The 14,968-nt window shown below is 36.7% G+C and overlaps 2 protein-coding genes across 3 annotated transcripts in view; both read right to left on the reverse strand.

Annotated features, from left to right (window-relative positions):
• Positions 1 to 1,366: 1,366 nt before the first annotated feature.
• On the reverse strand, positions 1,367 to 11,275 carry Cavin4 (caveolae associated protein 4). The gene is made up of 3 exons (XM_004864917.3): positions 11,094 to 11,275; positions 9,509 to 9,956; positions 1,367 to 2,645 (listed from the first exon to the last, which is right to left on the reverse strand). Exons 2-3 carry the CDS (start codon positions 9,914 to 9,916, stop codon positions 1,950 to 1,952), a joined length of 1,104 nt encoding a protein of 367 aa, XP_004864974.2. The 5' UTR covers positions 9,917 to 9,956; positions 11,094 to 11,275; the 3' UTR covers positions 1,367 to 1,949.
• The window catches only part of LOC101710773 (myb/SANT-like DNA-binding domain-containing protein 3), a 127,656-nt gene continuing 123,104 nt past the window's right edge, over positions 10,417 to 14,968 (reverse strand). The window contains exon 10 of one of the 2 annotated variants that reach the window (XM_004864918.4): positions 10,417 to 11,532. In XM_004864918.4, the coding sequence (XP_004864975.1) occupies positions 11,448 to 11,532 (85 nt within the window). In that variant the 3' untranslated portion in view covers positions 10,417 to 11,447. The other variant, XM_021244514.2, reaches the window with a different exon arrangement.

Consider the following 14,968-nt stretch of genomic DNA (forward strand, 5'->3'; position numbering starts at 1 on the left):
TCTAGGGACATGAAACCACTGTAGTGTTTCTGGGTTTGCACAAAATCTACCATGAAGAAGAGCTGACCAAGTTGTAACTCTTTCCTCATAAAAATTCAAATATACCTATATGGGAAACGTTCCATAAAATGTCAAGTTTGCTCATATAATCAGTCAGTAAGCAAAAATTCTTGACAGTAATATTTGCAAAAAAATTTACCCCATGACATTCTTTATACTCTTCCAAATCTAGGAACATATCTATTATAAGAAGGGCTACAATATCAGACTTCATTTACATATTAGTGTTTGCATTTTTAGTAAAAATATTTACAACTAGGACACTGACATTTGCAATGTCTTTTTAAATTCAAATTTATTATGACTCTTAAGGAAATACGTGATTAGGCAGCCAAGCTTCTTCTAAGCTGTGTTAAAAATGTTTTTAGAATTGTTATTTTAAAATTTTATTCCAGTGTATACACTTTAGTTTTCAATACAGAAAGATAATAAGATGACCATTTACAATTTTATGTATTTGGGTAGAGTGAATAGAAAGTAACATTGAATCAAACTCCTAAACTAAAATATCTGGATAATCAAGTAAAATATTTTATGTGTGCCTGTGTACATACGTATATATTATTTTTAGTTACTACATGATGATTCAAAACTGATCTGAAAGTCTAAAAACTGGAGTAGCTGATTATGATCAAATTCAACAATTCCATCATTTCTTTCATAGTAAAAAAAAAGAACCCAGAATTTAAATGTACTAGAACCATACAGCCAGTGTGACCATCTTCCTTTCTTTGGAATAAATCTACTTCCTATCTAAAAGCCAAAAGCTAAGTAAAATCTGGCTACCTCAAGGAGCTATGATGAACACCTACACACACTGTATTATACAGCTGGACCGTGAATGCTTCACCCTGGAGAGGAGAAATTCTGGAGGTCATTTCCAAACTCACTGCAACAGAGAAGACTTTAGAAAGGCCACTTGACAGCCAAGCATGGTGGCACACTCTTACAATCCCAGCTACACGGGAGGCTAATGCAGAAGGAATTCAAGGCTAGCCTGGGCAACTTAGCAAGAGACAGCCTATCTCAAAACAGGCTGAGGATATATGAAGCTCAATGTGAAGGACTTGTGTCCAATCTCCAGTTTAAAAAAAAAGAAGGAAAGAAAGAAAAGGGGGGGGGAAAGAAAAGCAAAGCAAGAAATAAAGCTACTTGATAACAGAGCCAGTCGTATGCCTCATGCTGTAAAAGTTGCTGTTGTCCACCACAAATCTAAAAGCAAAAGAAAATTAGAAAAGGATTTTCCAAGAAACATTTTAAGACACATCTAAAACCTAAAGTTTGATTGTAATCTTTGATGAAAAGATTGTCACTCAAACATTTATTTTATATTCTTGCTTCTATGGAAAGATTTAAGAAGACTGATTATAGTTTCTGTCCAACCTAGGCCCTCACTGCCTGGTGCTGAGGGCCTCTTCAGAAGGTGTAATTATTTCAGTTCTGTGGTTGAGAACCCATCGTGATTTGTTTCTCTCTGGATGTACTTTTTGCTTTCCCAGAACATGTGACATTTCCTCTGGTCTTCACAACAGTCCTTTGAGAAGGGCAGGACAAGCAAACCCTCCCCATTTCTATGGGTGAGGAGAAAAAGCCCGTGACTCAGGAAGTGTCTCACTATTAGTAAAGCTATGATACTAGAACTAAATGCTGTCATGAGAGAGGATGACATAAGAGGAAAAGGATGCTACCTACTATCATATATGCTCAGGAAAAATAAAATAATACATTTTCCCAGGGAAAATGTATGTAATATTTATGTGATATTCAAGATGTTAAATGTTAGAAATGAAACACATCACTAGTTTTCCTACATGGCATATAAATAAATGTAAATAATTACACTATTCAAACTAAAACTCCATGAGTGAGGCTTTTTACTTAATTCCTCCTTATGAAGACTGCTTTAAATCTAGTAAGAGTGATTCATCATCCTCTACTTTCACCTGAGGTTTAAAAGTTACTTTTAAAGGCTCAGGGGTTGAGATCTCCCCTCCTTCTTGGGAAGCACACGCCGCCTTGGCTTCCTCCTGTTCTGTTTCACTGAGCTCATCAGAGTGAAGCTCGGGGATGGGGACCAGAGATGGACTCCGGGCAATGATATCCATGCCCATCTCTCTGCCTGCATCCTGACCTTCGGCCACAGTTGGGTCCTTGGCCTTCCTAAGGCTGGGCATCTTAAAAGCTTCCCTTGAGGGAGCAGCATTAGAAATAGATTTCTTAAATCTTTCCCCTGACTGCCGCAGCCTCTCCCCTGACTGCCGAAGTCTCTCTCCTGACTGTCTCAACCTCTCTCTCCTCTCAGGTGTCACTATTCTCGTTCTAATTCTGTTTACTTTCTTGTCTAAGTTCTGCCTTGTCTTCTGCATGTTTTCTTTGGAAAATGCCTTTTTGATGTGATCAATGCGCTCTTTGCCTGACTTTCTAAACCTGGCAGATCTGCTTTCTTCGACATAATATTCCTCGTCTGAAGAGAGCTCTATTGGAGGATCAAAGGCTTCATCAAAGGCTTCATCTTCTTCCTCCTGATTCTGGGTGAGGTTTCTGTCTTTGACAATAGACAGGGATGTTGGACACTGAATCTCCTCCTAAAGAAAAGAAAAGCATAGTAGGTGAGTGCTTTCTTTGCAGTGTAGAACAGCTCTTTGACCTGCTGGCCACATCCTGCAAACTTCCTCCACAAGCTGTTTATCCTCTACCTGCTCCTTAAATGTTGGCATTTCCCAGGGCCAATGAGAAAGAATTCTCGTTGACCCTCAAGAACACTTTAGTACACCTCTCTACTTCTCCTAACATGAAGATACATACAAATGATGGGCAGATTTCTCCACCTGGATGTAACACACCTCAAACTTACGAAGTCCAAACACCATGGCCCATCCATCACCCTCTCCACTTTTACTTCTTCTCCTGTACCTCTCAGCACTAATAACCATCCAGGTGCTACACGATAGAAACCTCAAAACCATCATCCCCAGTATTTTTTCTCCCTCTCATCGTACATTCAACTGGTCACCAAGCCCTGTTGATAATAACTGCTTAATAACTCACATGTTCCCTCCTCTCCTTCTACCAATGTCTTAATTCAGGTTCTTGTCATCTCATTCCTGAACTGTGTAATAACTTATTTCCTGGTCCCTCTACTACAGAACATCACACGTATTACCTGAGAAACTTTACTGAGGCACACCCCCGATTATTCTCTTTAGAACTTTTCAGAGATTCCTCCATACTTACAGGAAAGAATTCAAATTCTTAAGTATGCTCAGAGTCTCTTTAGTCAACCTGACTCATTTTCTGTCTTCACTAGCCCAGTAACACATACCACTCTCAATTCCTCAAATATAAAATGTTTCCATTCCCCTGTATATAGTTTCTGGTATCTTCAATGACTCACCTCTTTTCTACTTTATGAATGGTATCTTTCTTCAAGAATCAATTCATATGCCCCAACTTCCCAAGTTAGCTAATGTTATTTCCAATTTATACCAAAAGAACACGTACACACCACTATAAGTTATTACAGTTTGAAATGAATTGGAATTCTACTCACTTATATACATATTCCTGGGCCCTACTGTGGTATCAGGTTCCTCAAAGCAGAGATAGTATGTCTTAATTATGATTTACTCCTAGCATGTATAGTCACTAATAATAAATTACTACTGGATTAAACAAAAAACTTGTGCCTTCAACAAAGAGTTATGAAACTATCACCATATATTACTCAATACTGCAGGAACTGAGAACCCTTATTTTAAAAACAGTGAAAGAAATCATTTGTTTCTTGGACAGAGAGAGACAAATAAATGCGTAAAATATACAGTAGGTTTCACAGCAATGAATGCTAAGGTGGCAAAAGAGGGAAGGGGATATTCAGTGATGGGGGATACTCATTGCTGTTTGGAAATACAGTGGTCAGAGAGGCCTAATAAGGTGACATCTAAGCCCAGACCTGAAGGTTGTACAGGAAGAAGAGACACTGAATAGGGCAGTGTGGCTAAAACAGAGTAACCAAGCGCCAAGAGGAAAAAGAAGTGTGAGAAAGATAGCACATGGGCCATGTTACAAAGGACTCTGTGTCCAATAAAAAGAACAGTGGCTTCTATTCTGAGTATGACAGAAAGACTTTTAAAGATTTTGAGATGATCTGACACATGCTGTATAAGAATGACTCTGTTTAAAACAAGCTACAGAGGCAAGGTAAGATAAGAGCCAACAGGATCTGCTGCAAAGAAGCAGATACCTAAAATGAGGATGAGAGCAGGAGGAAGAGACTGGTAGGGAAAGATAAGATCCCAACATGTCTTTGAAATGCCCACTGGATATGCAGACAATTTCAAAGTCATTAATGTAGAAATGGGATTAAAAGTCATGAGGCCAGTAAAAAATCACCAAGAGATTCAACATTCCTTGAAGATAAGGCATGTTTCAATATTGAAAGTATTTTAGATTTTGTAAAACTAATGTGATGCACTATACACAATACATACATGTGATCCCAGTGAGATCTTGGGAACAAATGTTTCTGCGGTTAAAAAAAAAAAAAATGAATATTTATACTGAGGTGGGATAAAGACTATACATAGCCTCATGCTATTTCAGGTCAGGTTCTACCACCAAATGACTTCAGGTCAAGCTAAGACTTTTTACCAAGTTATCTTAAAGGTTTTGCTTTTTAAAATATGTTGGATGTAAGTGTTACAGATCATGGATTTGGGCCCAGTAGATAAGAAAGAAGAAGGAAGAGATTTTAAAAAGGGTAAGGAAAGAGAAACATCTACCAAAAAGCAGGAAGAAACCCCAGAGAGTGCAGCAGGGCAGAAAGCGGTTTCAAGAAGAGAGGAGGGCCAGGGATTTAGCTCAGTGGTGCCGCCGCCTGCCTTTCAAGCCCAAGGTCCTGAGGTCAATCCCAGGTACCGCAAAAAAAAATTAAGAAGAGAGGAAAGGCCCAACAACTATGCCAAGTGTCAAAAGATTAAGGATGAGGGCCGGGGATTTAGCTCAGTGGTTTCGCTGCCTGCTGTGCAAGCGCAAGGACCCGAGTTCGATCCCTGGTACCAAAAAAAAGATTAAGGATGAGAGCTGGATGGGAGAAAATGAAGGGCACCAGTGTCCTTGAAGCCAGGCCAGACCACAGGTATAAAGAAAGCCAGCTTACTATTCAGAGAATTATTTCTAAAACCAAACAGGTAAAACTGTAAAGATCATGAAGTTTTTTACTGAACTATGAGTTATAATTTCTAAAGGAAATTGTGTTCCTATTTGAGATCCAGATTAAGTCTATTCGATAATGTATAAAAAATACACTTACACACATTCTAAAATTTAATGAGCCAAAAAGGCATCCTTGAATCTTATTTCTTTGGACACCTATTTAAAATTAAATTCTTTGGCTACAGGACTGGAGTGTCTGGAAGCTAAAAAAAAAAGGGCAGAGGTGGGCGTCTCATAACTCTCTGATGAATCAGTTAAGAGGCAGTAAAAGTATTCCTCTCCTTTCCTGACACCTGCTGTAGGGAACAGCTTCAGTAACACAGTGTGGGTTGGTCTGGCTTGAGAAGGTATAATTAGAAAAGGAAGAAGCCCAAGAGCAATTACTGCTTGGTAGGGAAAAAACTCTCACGAGCTTTCTGTGAAGACATCAGATATAGCTTAACTTGGGAACACACACCCTTCTCTTCCACTGCACAACAAATAGTATAAAATCAGACTTAAAAACAGTAAAACAAAGCAGTCAGAAAAAGTACTTGCTATAGAGATCCATTTGTTACAACTCCTATGAGTCAGCAATAAATGAATGGTGAATACACTCTAATAATAACTGAAGATTACAGGATTGAATTAGAGTTGTTTCCTAAATACAATTATATTTGTAAAAGTTCAGGTTAAAAATGTCATTTTTGTAACAGAATTAAAACTATGGGGAAGAGTACTTGACTGAATATCAAAGTAATGTAGCTAGGGGATTTTGGATACACAGAAGTCTGGGACTTATCGTTAGGGCCTTGCCAAAGAGTCCATTTATTAACCAAACACTTATGGTTAATGACCAAAATTATCAGAAGACACAGACAACTTGTGGCTCACATGATGACAGGGAAGGCTCATCAAGGTGAATGTCTGTTCAAAAAGAAACATAATTGGGCATGAAATATTAGATTATTTTTAAATGGCAGCATCCAGGATTTGGTAAAAGTTTTGCCATATACAACTATAGGAGATATACTAATACCAATAAAGATTACAGCCAAATGATATACTCAGGGAAACCTTTCACGAAAAACACAAATGGAAATGAAAATATACTACAGATAAATAGCTCAGTTTCAAGATAACTTTAGAAGAGAAAATCTCCACATAACCATGTATACAAATGAACTGTGATAATTAATTACAACTGATTTTAGGGGCTAAGAATAACCAGTGAATATTGCAGGGAGTGTTCTAGTTCTCTGTCCATTGTCATGTGCCTTTATCTTTCTCCACATGCTTACAAAATGTAACAACTGCTTTTTGACAAATTGCTGCTTACTCTTCACAATATAATTTCACAGAATCATCATGGCTTTACATCTTAAAAGAAAAGAAATCTGTCCTAAACTAGTACTGCTCAGTTTCTTTAACTACCAGGGCTTGAAGAAAGGAAAAACAGGGAAGAAAGAAATAAAGAAAGAAAGAAGCATTTTAATTTCAAAAAAATTGTATCAATAGACAAACAGGACTTTCAGAAGTATTTTTGTGGTTCAAAGGGGTAGGGGTAGCAGGAGGGGAAGGGGAGAGATCAAAGTTACAGGCTGGAATCTGGAAAGAATCTGTATATAGACTGTGTTTAAAACTATAGGAAGAGATGTAGGTAGAGACTAGGCTGGAGCTCATCAGTGGGTTGCAAAGGAAGAGTCACTGAGATCAAAGGAGAGAAGGGTGTGCTTCCAGAAGAAGCACATACAACTATGTATAGTACATAGTACTCAACAGTGTGATAAATGACTGTTACTGTTTTAGGTACTTATCATAATATGCTGTGCTTTTCATCCTTTAGAGCACAGTCCTACTTATACAAAAGAATTTACTGTAAAACAGTGTGCTGCTATGCCAATGGTAGCCTCATGTATCTTGTGTTTAAGTGCGTATTTGGATAATATCAAGGGGCCATCACAGATGATTGATGTATACCTTCTCAGTTTGCACTTAGAAGTTGGCAATCTGTGTGGTTCTTTGCAATACACATGGATGAAATTGCCTAATAAAATATTTCTCACATTATATTTCCATCACGTGTCATATGACTGTATTAAAATTGAAATTTAAAAAAATTTGACCTATGTGGAGTCTACTAGCTAATTAGAGGTTTTTTTCAGACCACTATTTGTTCAATATTAGTTTTGAAAATCTTTCTAAAACAAATCACATCCTTTGATGTCTTATTAATGCATGAGATTTTTTTAAAATTATACGGAAAAATGTTTAAGTACTTTTCAGTTTTACTTTGGTTGAGTCCTATTATATTTGAATATTATTATAGCTTTTTTTCCCCTTGCATTGCTTTTCTTTGAATAATTTTAATTTTTGTATATTTGTGTGTTTAGTGAATGATAATAAAGTTATACATTTAATTTTAAAAGTTAAAAAAAGTATTTTTGTGATAGCTTTTGTAAATCTTGACTGGCACCTGGTCCATTGCCTTACACAAAGATCCTCAAGAGCTGTGTTGGATACTACCATGTTCCTGGCACACAGTATGTAAACGGAGGGTGAGAAACACTCGCTATTGCTAGTGGCCTTCAAAATGAATCAAAGAATCAATACTATATTCTCCAATACCAAATTAGATCCCCACTACAGACACTAACACTGGAACTGGTCTCTGAAAGTATGGTGACATTTTTAAGCCAGAGACCTGGAAGGAAAGGGAAATGGTAAAGGACTTCTAATGGCATAGTCCACTCTGTCTACCTTTGAAATAAGCACCTCTACTCTCTCCTAAACAACTGCAATTTCTTTAAAACAGATCCAAAATACCACTTTACCATCCCAATATAACTCTGTCAGTCAACAAAGACTATGGAGAATTGACTAATGAGTAAGGAACACTGTGGGGTTTATGAGTCACATTCTTAGGAGTGTTTATAAATATTTGCCTACATAATCCAATTGTGTTCCTATGTCATTTTTATTTTTCTAGGGTTTTCCCCTATGCACACAGGCATCTATTTTTAAAATATAGTTGTGGTTAATACTTTAGATTTGCACCAGTGAACATCCTTGTATATATTCCTGATCTTATTTTTAGAACAAATTCTTTGATACAAAATTTTAGGGTAAGATTTGTGAACTTTTAAGTTTTATAACCCACCAAAACTACTCTTCAAAACGCATTAATATTTCTTCCAGCAAAACATGGAAATGCTTGCTTTCTCCTACCTTTAAGTATACATGTGACTTCACATTTTGTTTTGCTTTGGGTTTTTTGTGATGGGAGAAGAGTTCAATTTTTTCCTTCTAATTTGTAAGCATTTAAAAAATATACTGTAGAGGGCCGGGGATTTAGCTCAGTGGTTTCACTGCCTGCTGCACAAGCGCAAGGACCCAAGTTTGATCCCCAGTACCAAAAAAAAAAAAAATATGAGCACAGTGTTATAGGAAATTAGCTCAATACACAATGCTACATAAAAATTACTTTATTAAATCAGCTAAGTAAAAAGAATCGGCAATCAAATAAAGAACTATTTATGCAACTTCTGTATCTGCATTACTATAATATTACAACAATATTTTTAAAATTTCCTGATTGCTCTTTAAAGAAATAGCTGTTATTATTGTGACTGAAAAGTAAAAACTACAATAAACAAATAATATTCTTAAAAGTTTATATTTTACTGGTTGGACTTTTCAGGCTTTCCACAGTAAGTGTAAACATTCTTATAAGTGTACTAGTTGCCAGTTTCTTCTTTTTTGCAGTTCTGGGGACTGAATCCAGGGCCTCAAGACATACTAGGGAAGCACCCCTTCTAATTTCTCCTTTTATGGAAACAAGGGGTGTTTTAAACTAGAGATTTCTTAGGTCTCTTCTAGTGCTAACATTCTCAAAGTCTACAAGAAGACATCATGCTTACTACTAAGGCTAATATGGTAAAAGAGCCTTAGCAAAAAAAAAAAAAAAAAAAGAGCCTTACCAATATTAAATTTCAAAGGCAAGAAATAGCCTTAGCTACTAGCCATAGTTCATATTACATGAAATGGTTGAGAAGTTGAAAATACTGATATGGTAGATAGCACATTAGTTAACATACAAATGGTTTTATTGTTAGGTCTCTGCTAACCCAGTACTCCACTACATTAACATATACAATGGCTAAGATGCAACACAGTAAACCTCTGCTATGACATGCTGGCAGTTAAAGGATCCAAAAGATTATAGTAACCAAGCTGAACATTAGTGCAAGCTTACCTGGAATATTACAACACGGAATTTGTTTTTCTTCATAATTTCCTCTTGCTTGGTTTCAACTTTTGTCACATGAGCTTGTTGTTTCTCCACTCGGGCCTTCACATCTCTGATGTGAGCACTGACTTTTCGGGTTTTCTCAAACAATTTGTTAATGACATAGCTTGTATTGCTGTGTGATTGTGAAAGCTTCAACAGGTCAATCTGGAAAGATTTTACGGTGTTTTCCATTTCCCTATGTCTCTCTTCTATTCTCTTCTGGCTTGCTTGCACACTGTCCATGATGGTGGCGACTTTGTCCAGCACAGTCACAATGGTAAGAGCAGCATCTTGGTCTTCATCTTCAGAAACACTTGACAGACGATTTTGGTGGATTTTATCAGCATTTGAAGCAGACCCGTTATGTTCCATTTTCTCAGTGGAAGATATCCTACTGCAATCAATTCTGGTACTTGAAGCAAAAAACCAGCTTGATAACAGGCAACAGAACTGCTTAAAGGGTTGGAAACCCCACCCCTGGAGAACAGTCAAATATTTATAACTACAAATACCCATACGTGACTGTTCTGCAATACGAGCCCTTGCAAAGCACTGGGGACGGTTCCAAACATACTTGCTGACTGACTAAGGGACTCAAGTAAGACTGTGTGGGTAGCAGATGAAAGCTTTGTAAAAAAGTTCACTGAAGCTGCTGTGTTACTAATATTAAGCCTAGGAGCCAGGTGACAAAAAGGCAAAACCCAAATACTGGGTGAAGCTTTTGTCTTTAATAATTTCAAGCAGTATTTGTAAAAGCAAAGGGGAATTTTGAACTGAAATCTGCTTCTGCTTTTTCAGTTGAATTCATCTATTATAAATACTGATACAACAATATTAAAGAACAGAGTAAATAATCACACCAAAACAGGCCATATAGTGAAAACATTATATTATAACATGCTTTTCCAAACCGAATATTAAAATTAATATTTAATTTTGAACATATTTTGTAAATTCTACATGCATATTTTTGACTATCTAAACTACACATTAAACAGCTCGATACATTCTACTCGTACTTCAGACCTTTAAACACCAACAATCTATTAATATAGCTATTACTACAAGACAAATTTGGATAGAGGTCATAGGTCATTTTTAAGCTCACTTTAAGAGCACCAACCAGTAACAATTTTTGCATTGTATTCACAAACACTGATACAATTTGTTTATTTATGTTAAAACAAATATTTTGTTTAAAAATGAATGTGTATTAAAGTAGTTTAACTGACAGAAGGCTTTATTCCAATCCATTTGTTAAAAAGCCTATTTTGACAATATCTAATCTACTTCTCAGTGATCTGTTCCATCATTACTACCAGATTCTTTTTCAAATTATCAGAATTATTTTTTCAAAGAGAAGAATAATGAAATTCCAGTCCACACATCTTATAAATATTTTACATCTAACACACATAGCTTTATAGTTCATGCGGTAGGCAGTGTCTAAAAAAATCAGATACTAAATCTCAAAAACATTTAAATATCTATTTAAACACAGTGTCTTCTAGATTTTTTTGTAAGAAAAGTAATCTGTAAACATCTTTACCTTTAGTTCATGCTTGGTCATTTGCTGTGGTCATTGTGGAAGAAGTGAGTATGACTTTATAACCATTTGTGAAGTGGGTCCATCTTTGCAAAAATATTACATTCCATGGGTAAAGAACAAATCTTAGAATTACCATGTGGTACAAATTTGTCAAATTAATTTCTGTATTTAAAAACAAAACAAAGACTACTGAACAGTCCAAAACTGTTGTAGTTGAATATTCTAAATACGAGCCAACAGTACTACACTAAAAATGTCCAAAAATAAGGCCTCTGAAATAAATATTTTCATTCTTTAAAAAAAGACATAATAAATGTACATCACGTGGTCAGTGTACATATAAAAGTCATCAGCTTAAACCATTCTAGATGATGTATCTGAAGTAAAATGACCTAGGTTTTGCTTCTGTCGACGTCCTCTATTGTTTTTGGGGCATTTTCTGTTGTGTTAAAAAAAAAAAAAAAAAGAAAAGAAAAAGATTTTGTTATGAATATTTCAAATGAATGCACATTTCACACATAAAGTCATATGGAATGCAATTATATGAAGCTATTTGGTGCAAAACAAGGTGAAGGCAAACACAAAATACCTTCCCCACAAAGCTGGGTGTTGGGAAGATCAGACACACATACAATTAAATAAAGACCCACCAGAGCAAAGCTCATTCTCAGTCTGTACCTACTGCATCTGCATCCCTGATAGGGACACCTGCCCCTCCTCTGACTTGGCCACACCCTAGCCACAGTGACTACTAACATATCAAACAGGTGACAATAGAAAGATCCTTGACCTACTTACTTTCCCTGGGCAGTATGACACTCCCCAACTGACGAGAAAATCTTAAATGAAGGAAAAACTCAGGTAGGAAAATACATGTTAGCCTCAGATATGAACAGGTAGGAATGTCTACTGATTTTAAACAATCACTCAAAGAGCTGTTTCATACCCTACCAGAATACACCACTGAAAACTACAAAGAACTGGGACCCTGAGGACAAGAGATAATTCTTGATTCTGCTCTCAATTTACCATAAATGTTTCTCCATGGAAAGAATCTCATCGTGATGTGAGCACTCTTCTGCCTGTTGCCTAGAATGCAAACAGTCCTTGCTGTGCACGAGATGCTGTGTTAGGCAAAGTACTATAAAGGGGCTAAGGCAAATTCCGGTAATTCTGAGTTTGGGCTCTGCTGATGTGTGCAACCTCAATTTTCCTATATGTGAAATATTATGAGATGAACTAATCTTATTATTAAGGAATTTATAACCTAATGGATAGAAAGTTGTATAATAGTGAGTGTTCCTACTCTGATGGCCCTTGTTTTTATTTGGTATCAAAGAATATTGCTTTGCTTTGACTTAAAACTTGATGATAGGGCCGGGGATTTAGCTCAGTGGTTTTGCCACCTGCTGTGCAAGTGCAAGGACCCAAGTTCAATCCCCGGTACCAAAAAAAAAAAAAGAATAAAACTTGATGATAATACTTCTATTTTGTGTATAGTTTTCTGAAGACGCTCACTAATCTGCATAAAAATACTTTGAGGTAGACAGAGCTGGAATCATCTCCATTCATGAGACTGGTTGCAAGGTCAAGCACTCTGTTTAACCATCACTAACTCACGATGAGCTTGGAAAAGTTCCAGCTTCCTCAGACCATTGTTCTTTCACCTATAAAGTAAGAGGGTTTGGCTAAGATGCTATTCAAAGTCCTTACCAATCTGTCATTCTTAAGTCTAAAATACGAGAAGATTTCACACATGAAAGAAAAAATGTGACTCATGCAGTCTTGATAAGCAGGTCAGTGAAAAGATCCTTTTAAAGGAAGATTCCTCATAAGCAACAGCCACCACGGGATACATGAACAGCTGTCCCATAATGGACTGTGTGGGAGAGGCATTCCTTAAATATTCAGTGGAGATAAGTCCAAGTACCTAATTATAATATTCCAAATTCAATAGAGCAAGAGGTGGGAGAGATACCAAAGAAAAAAGCAGGGCTTAAGGAGAAATCCTTGATAAATACAATAAGGGAAACCCTTTGGTTGTGGAAGAGAGTGGGCAATGAAAATACTATGTCACTGTGTTGTCCAAGTGTCTGTGAAGGCACCAATGGAGGTGGAGAATAAACTCAAGGGTACTGACTTAATATCTGCCATGTAATTTTAATTTAAAATGGATAATACACCCCAGTGAGAACAAAAGCAGTGAGTAGGGTAAAAGGCTGGGTTGGGGGTTTTAAAAAGGTTTAACTAGGACTGAGGCAAGGTTTCAGTTTTCTCAATTCCCTAAAGGAAGAGGGTGAACTCAAAGGTGCTTCTCAGTGCCTCTAACAGCCTTTGATTCTAAGATGATAATACCCTTGGCCTCAAAAATTTTTCCTTTCATTTATATATTTCTTTAGTTTCACCTTCCAAATCATTCATTACTCTTGTATTATTCTAATAATGTTCCAAATAGTCTTTCCCTATCACATGTTTTCACTACTCCAGTAAATTTTGCACACAACCCTTTGAATAATGCTCTAGAAAAAATGGTTTGTACCAATCCCTCCCCTGCTCAAAAGCCTCAAACTCCTACCTTAAAATCAATTTTGAACCTCCTCCCATGTAACAGTCATGTGTGGTAAACCTGTTTCCCATCATTACCAAACATGGACCTTCCTCTCTTGACGGTTCATTCAGAAGAGGAATGATTCAGGAATCAGATAGCACTCAATCCTAATTCAGGGATATCTTACTAGTTATTGTACGATCACAGGCAAACTACTTAATCTCCAAGCCTATATGAAATGGCCACAGCCACCTTTGCTATTGAACGGAGTTTTTTCTATTTTCTCTTTCTGTTGTCATTATGTCCCTTGTTTGATCTATTGACCAATCCTATACCAGTAGTCTTGCCTAAGGCCACATCATCTGCTCTCTGGTATAAAGCACACTGACTTTTGTGCCTGAAATTAACAAAAAATATTTTTTACTCAAAGAGTATCTTTTATCATTCTACATTTATCAATTCAGCTCCAGATAGCTGAGTCTACTGAAGGTCTGGCTTCTATCCAGACCTTGGATAGAAGGGCCATAAATTCAATGTGGCTTGTCAGTATCTTGCTCCAATCTTCTGCACAGGAAAATGCAGGAAAGTACAGATAATGTTTATGGACTATGTGAACAAAAGCTTAATAGATACAGAAGGAAGGGTCATGGGTTTTGCTCAGTAGCACAGCGCCTGCCTGGCAAGTGCAAGGTCCAGAGTTTGATCCCCAGTACAAAAAAAAGATACAGAAAGAGGTGAGCAAGAAGAAAAGATAGGACTGGCTGAGAAGCACAAGGACATTTGTTCTGACATTTCTCAAGTCCAATTTAGTCTGACTCAGTTTGGAAAACAGCCAAATAAGTCCCTTTATGTGCTCCAAATGAGTCTTTTATGATAAATGATTTTTATTTATGATATATAATTTTAAAATCTATTATTTGTCACTGTAATCTAGACTATGAAGTAAAGTTAAGACAATGATGTAATATGAAAAATAGTTATCTTTCACCTCTGGATTTCTTCCTTTATTATATTTACCACAGAAAAATATATTCTTAGGGCATAATGCAGGGATCAAACTGAAGCTAGAGGGCTGAAAACATTCTTATATGGCTTTTCTGTACATGTGTAGATCATCTAAAATCTCTGCTACTACCATTATTGTTCCTGAACACAGTGCTTGTGATACACAATACTAAGATCCATAAATTCCTTTAGTTCCTTGACTGTTGTCTTGCACCCTTTGCCTGTAACTCAGATATCCTTAGCCCTGGGAATGAGTGCTACCCATATTCTAACAAGGTCAGACAAAGAGAGATCAGATCTAAATAGAAATCGCAAGGAAGTG

Source organism: Heterocephalus glaber, unplaced genomic scaffold, assembly GCF_053883595.1.
Source record: "Heterocephalus glaber isolate CG9 unplaced genomic scaffold, H.glaber_assembly_v1.0 deba00001481, whole genome shotgun sequence".
Taxonomy (NCBI): domain Eukaryota; kingdom Metazoa; phylum Chordata; class Mammalia; order Rodentia; family Bathyergidae; genus Heterocephalus; species Heterocephalus glaber.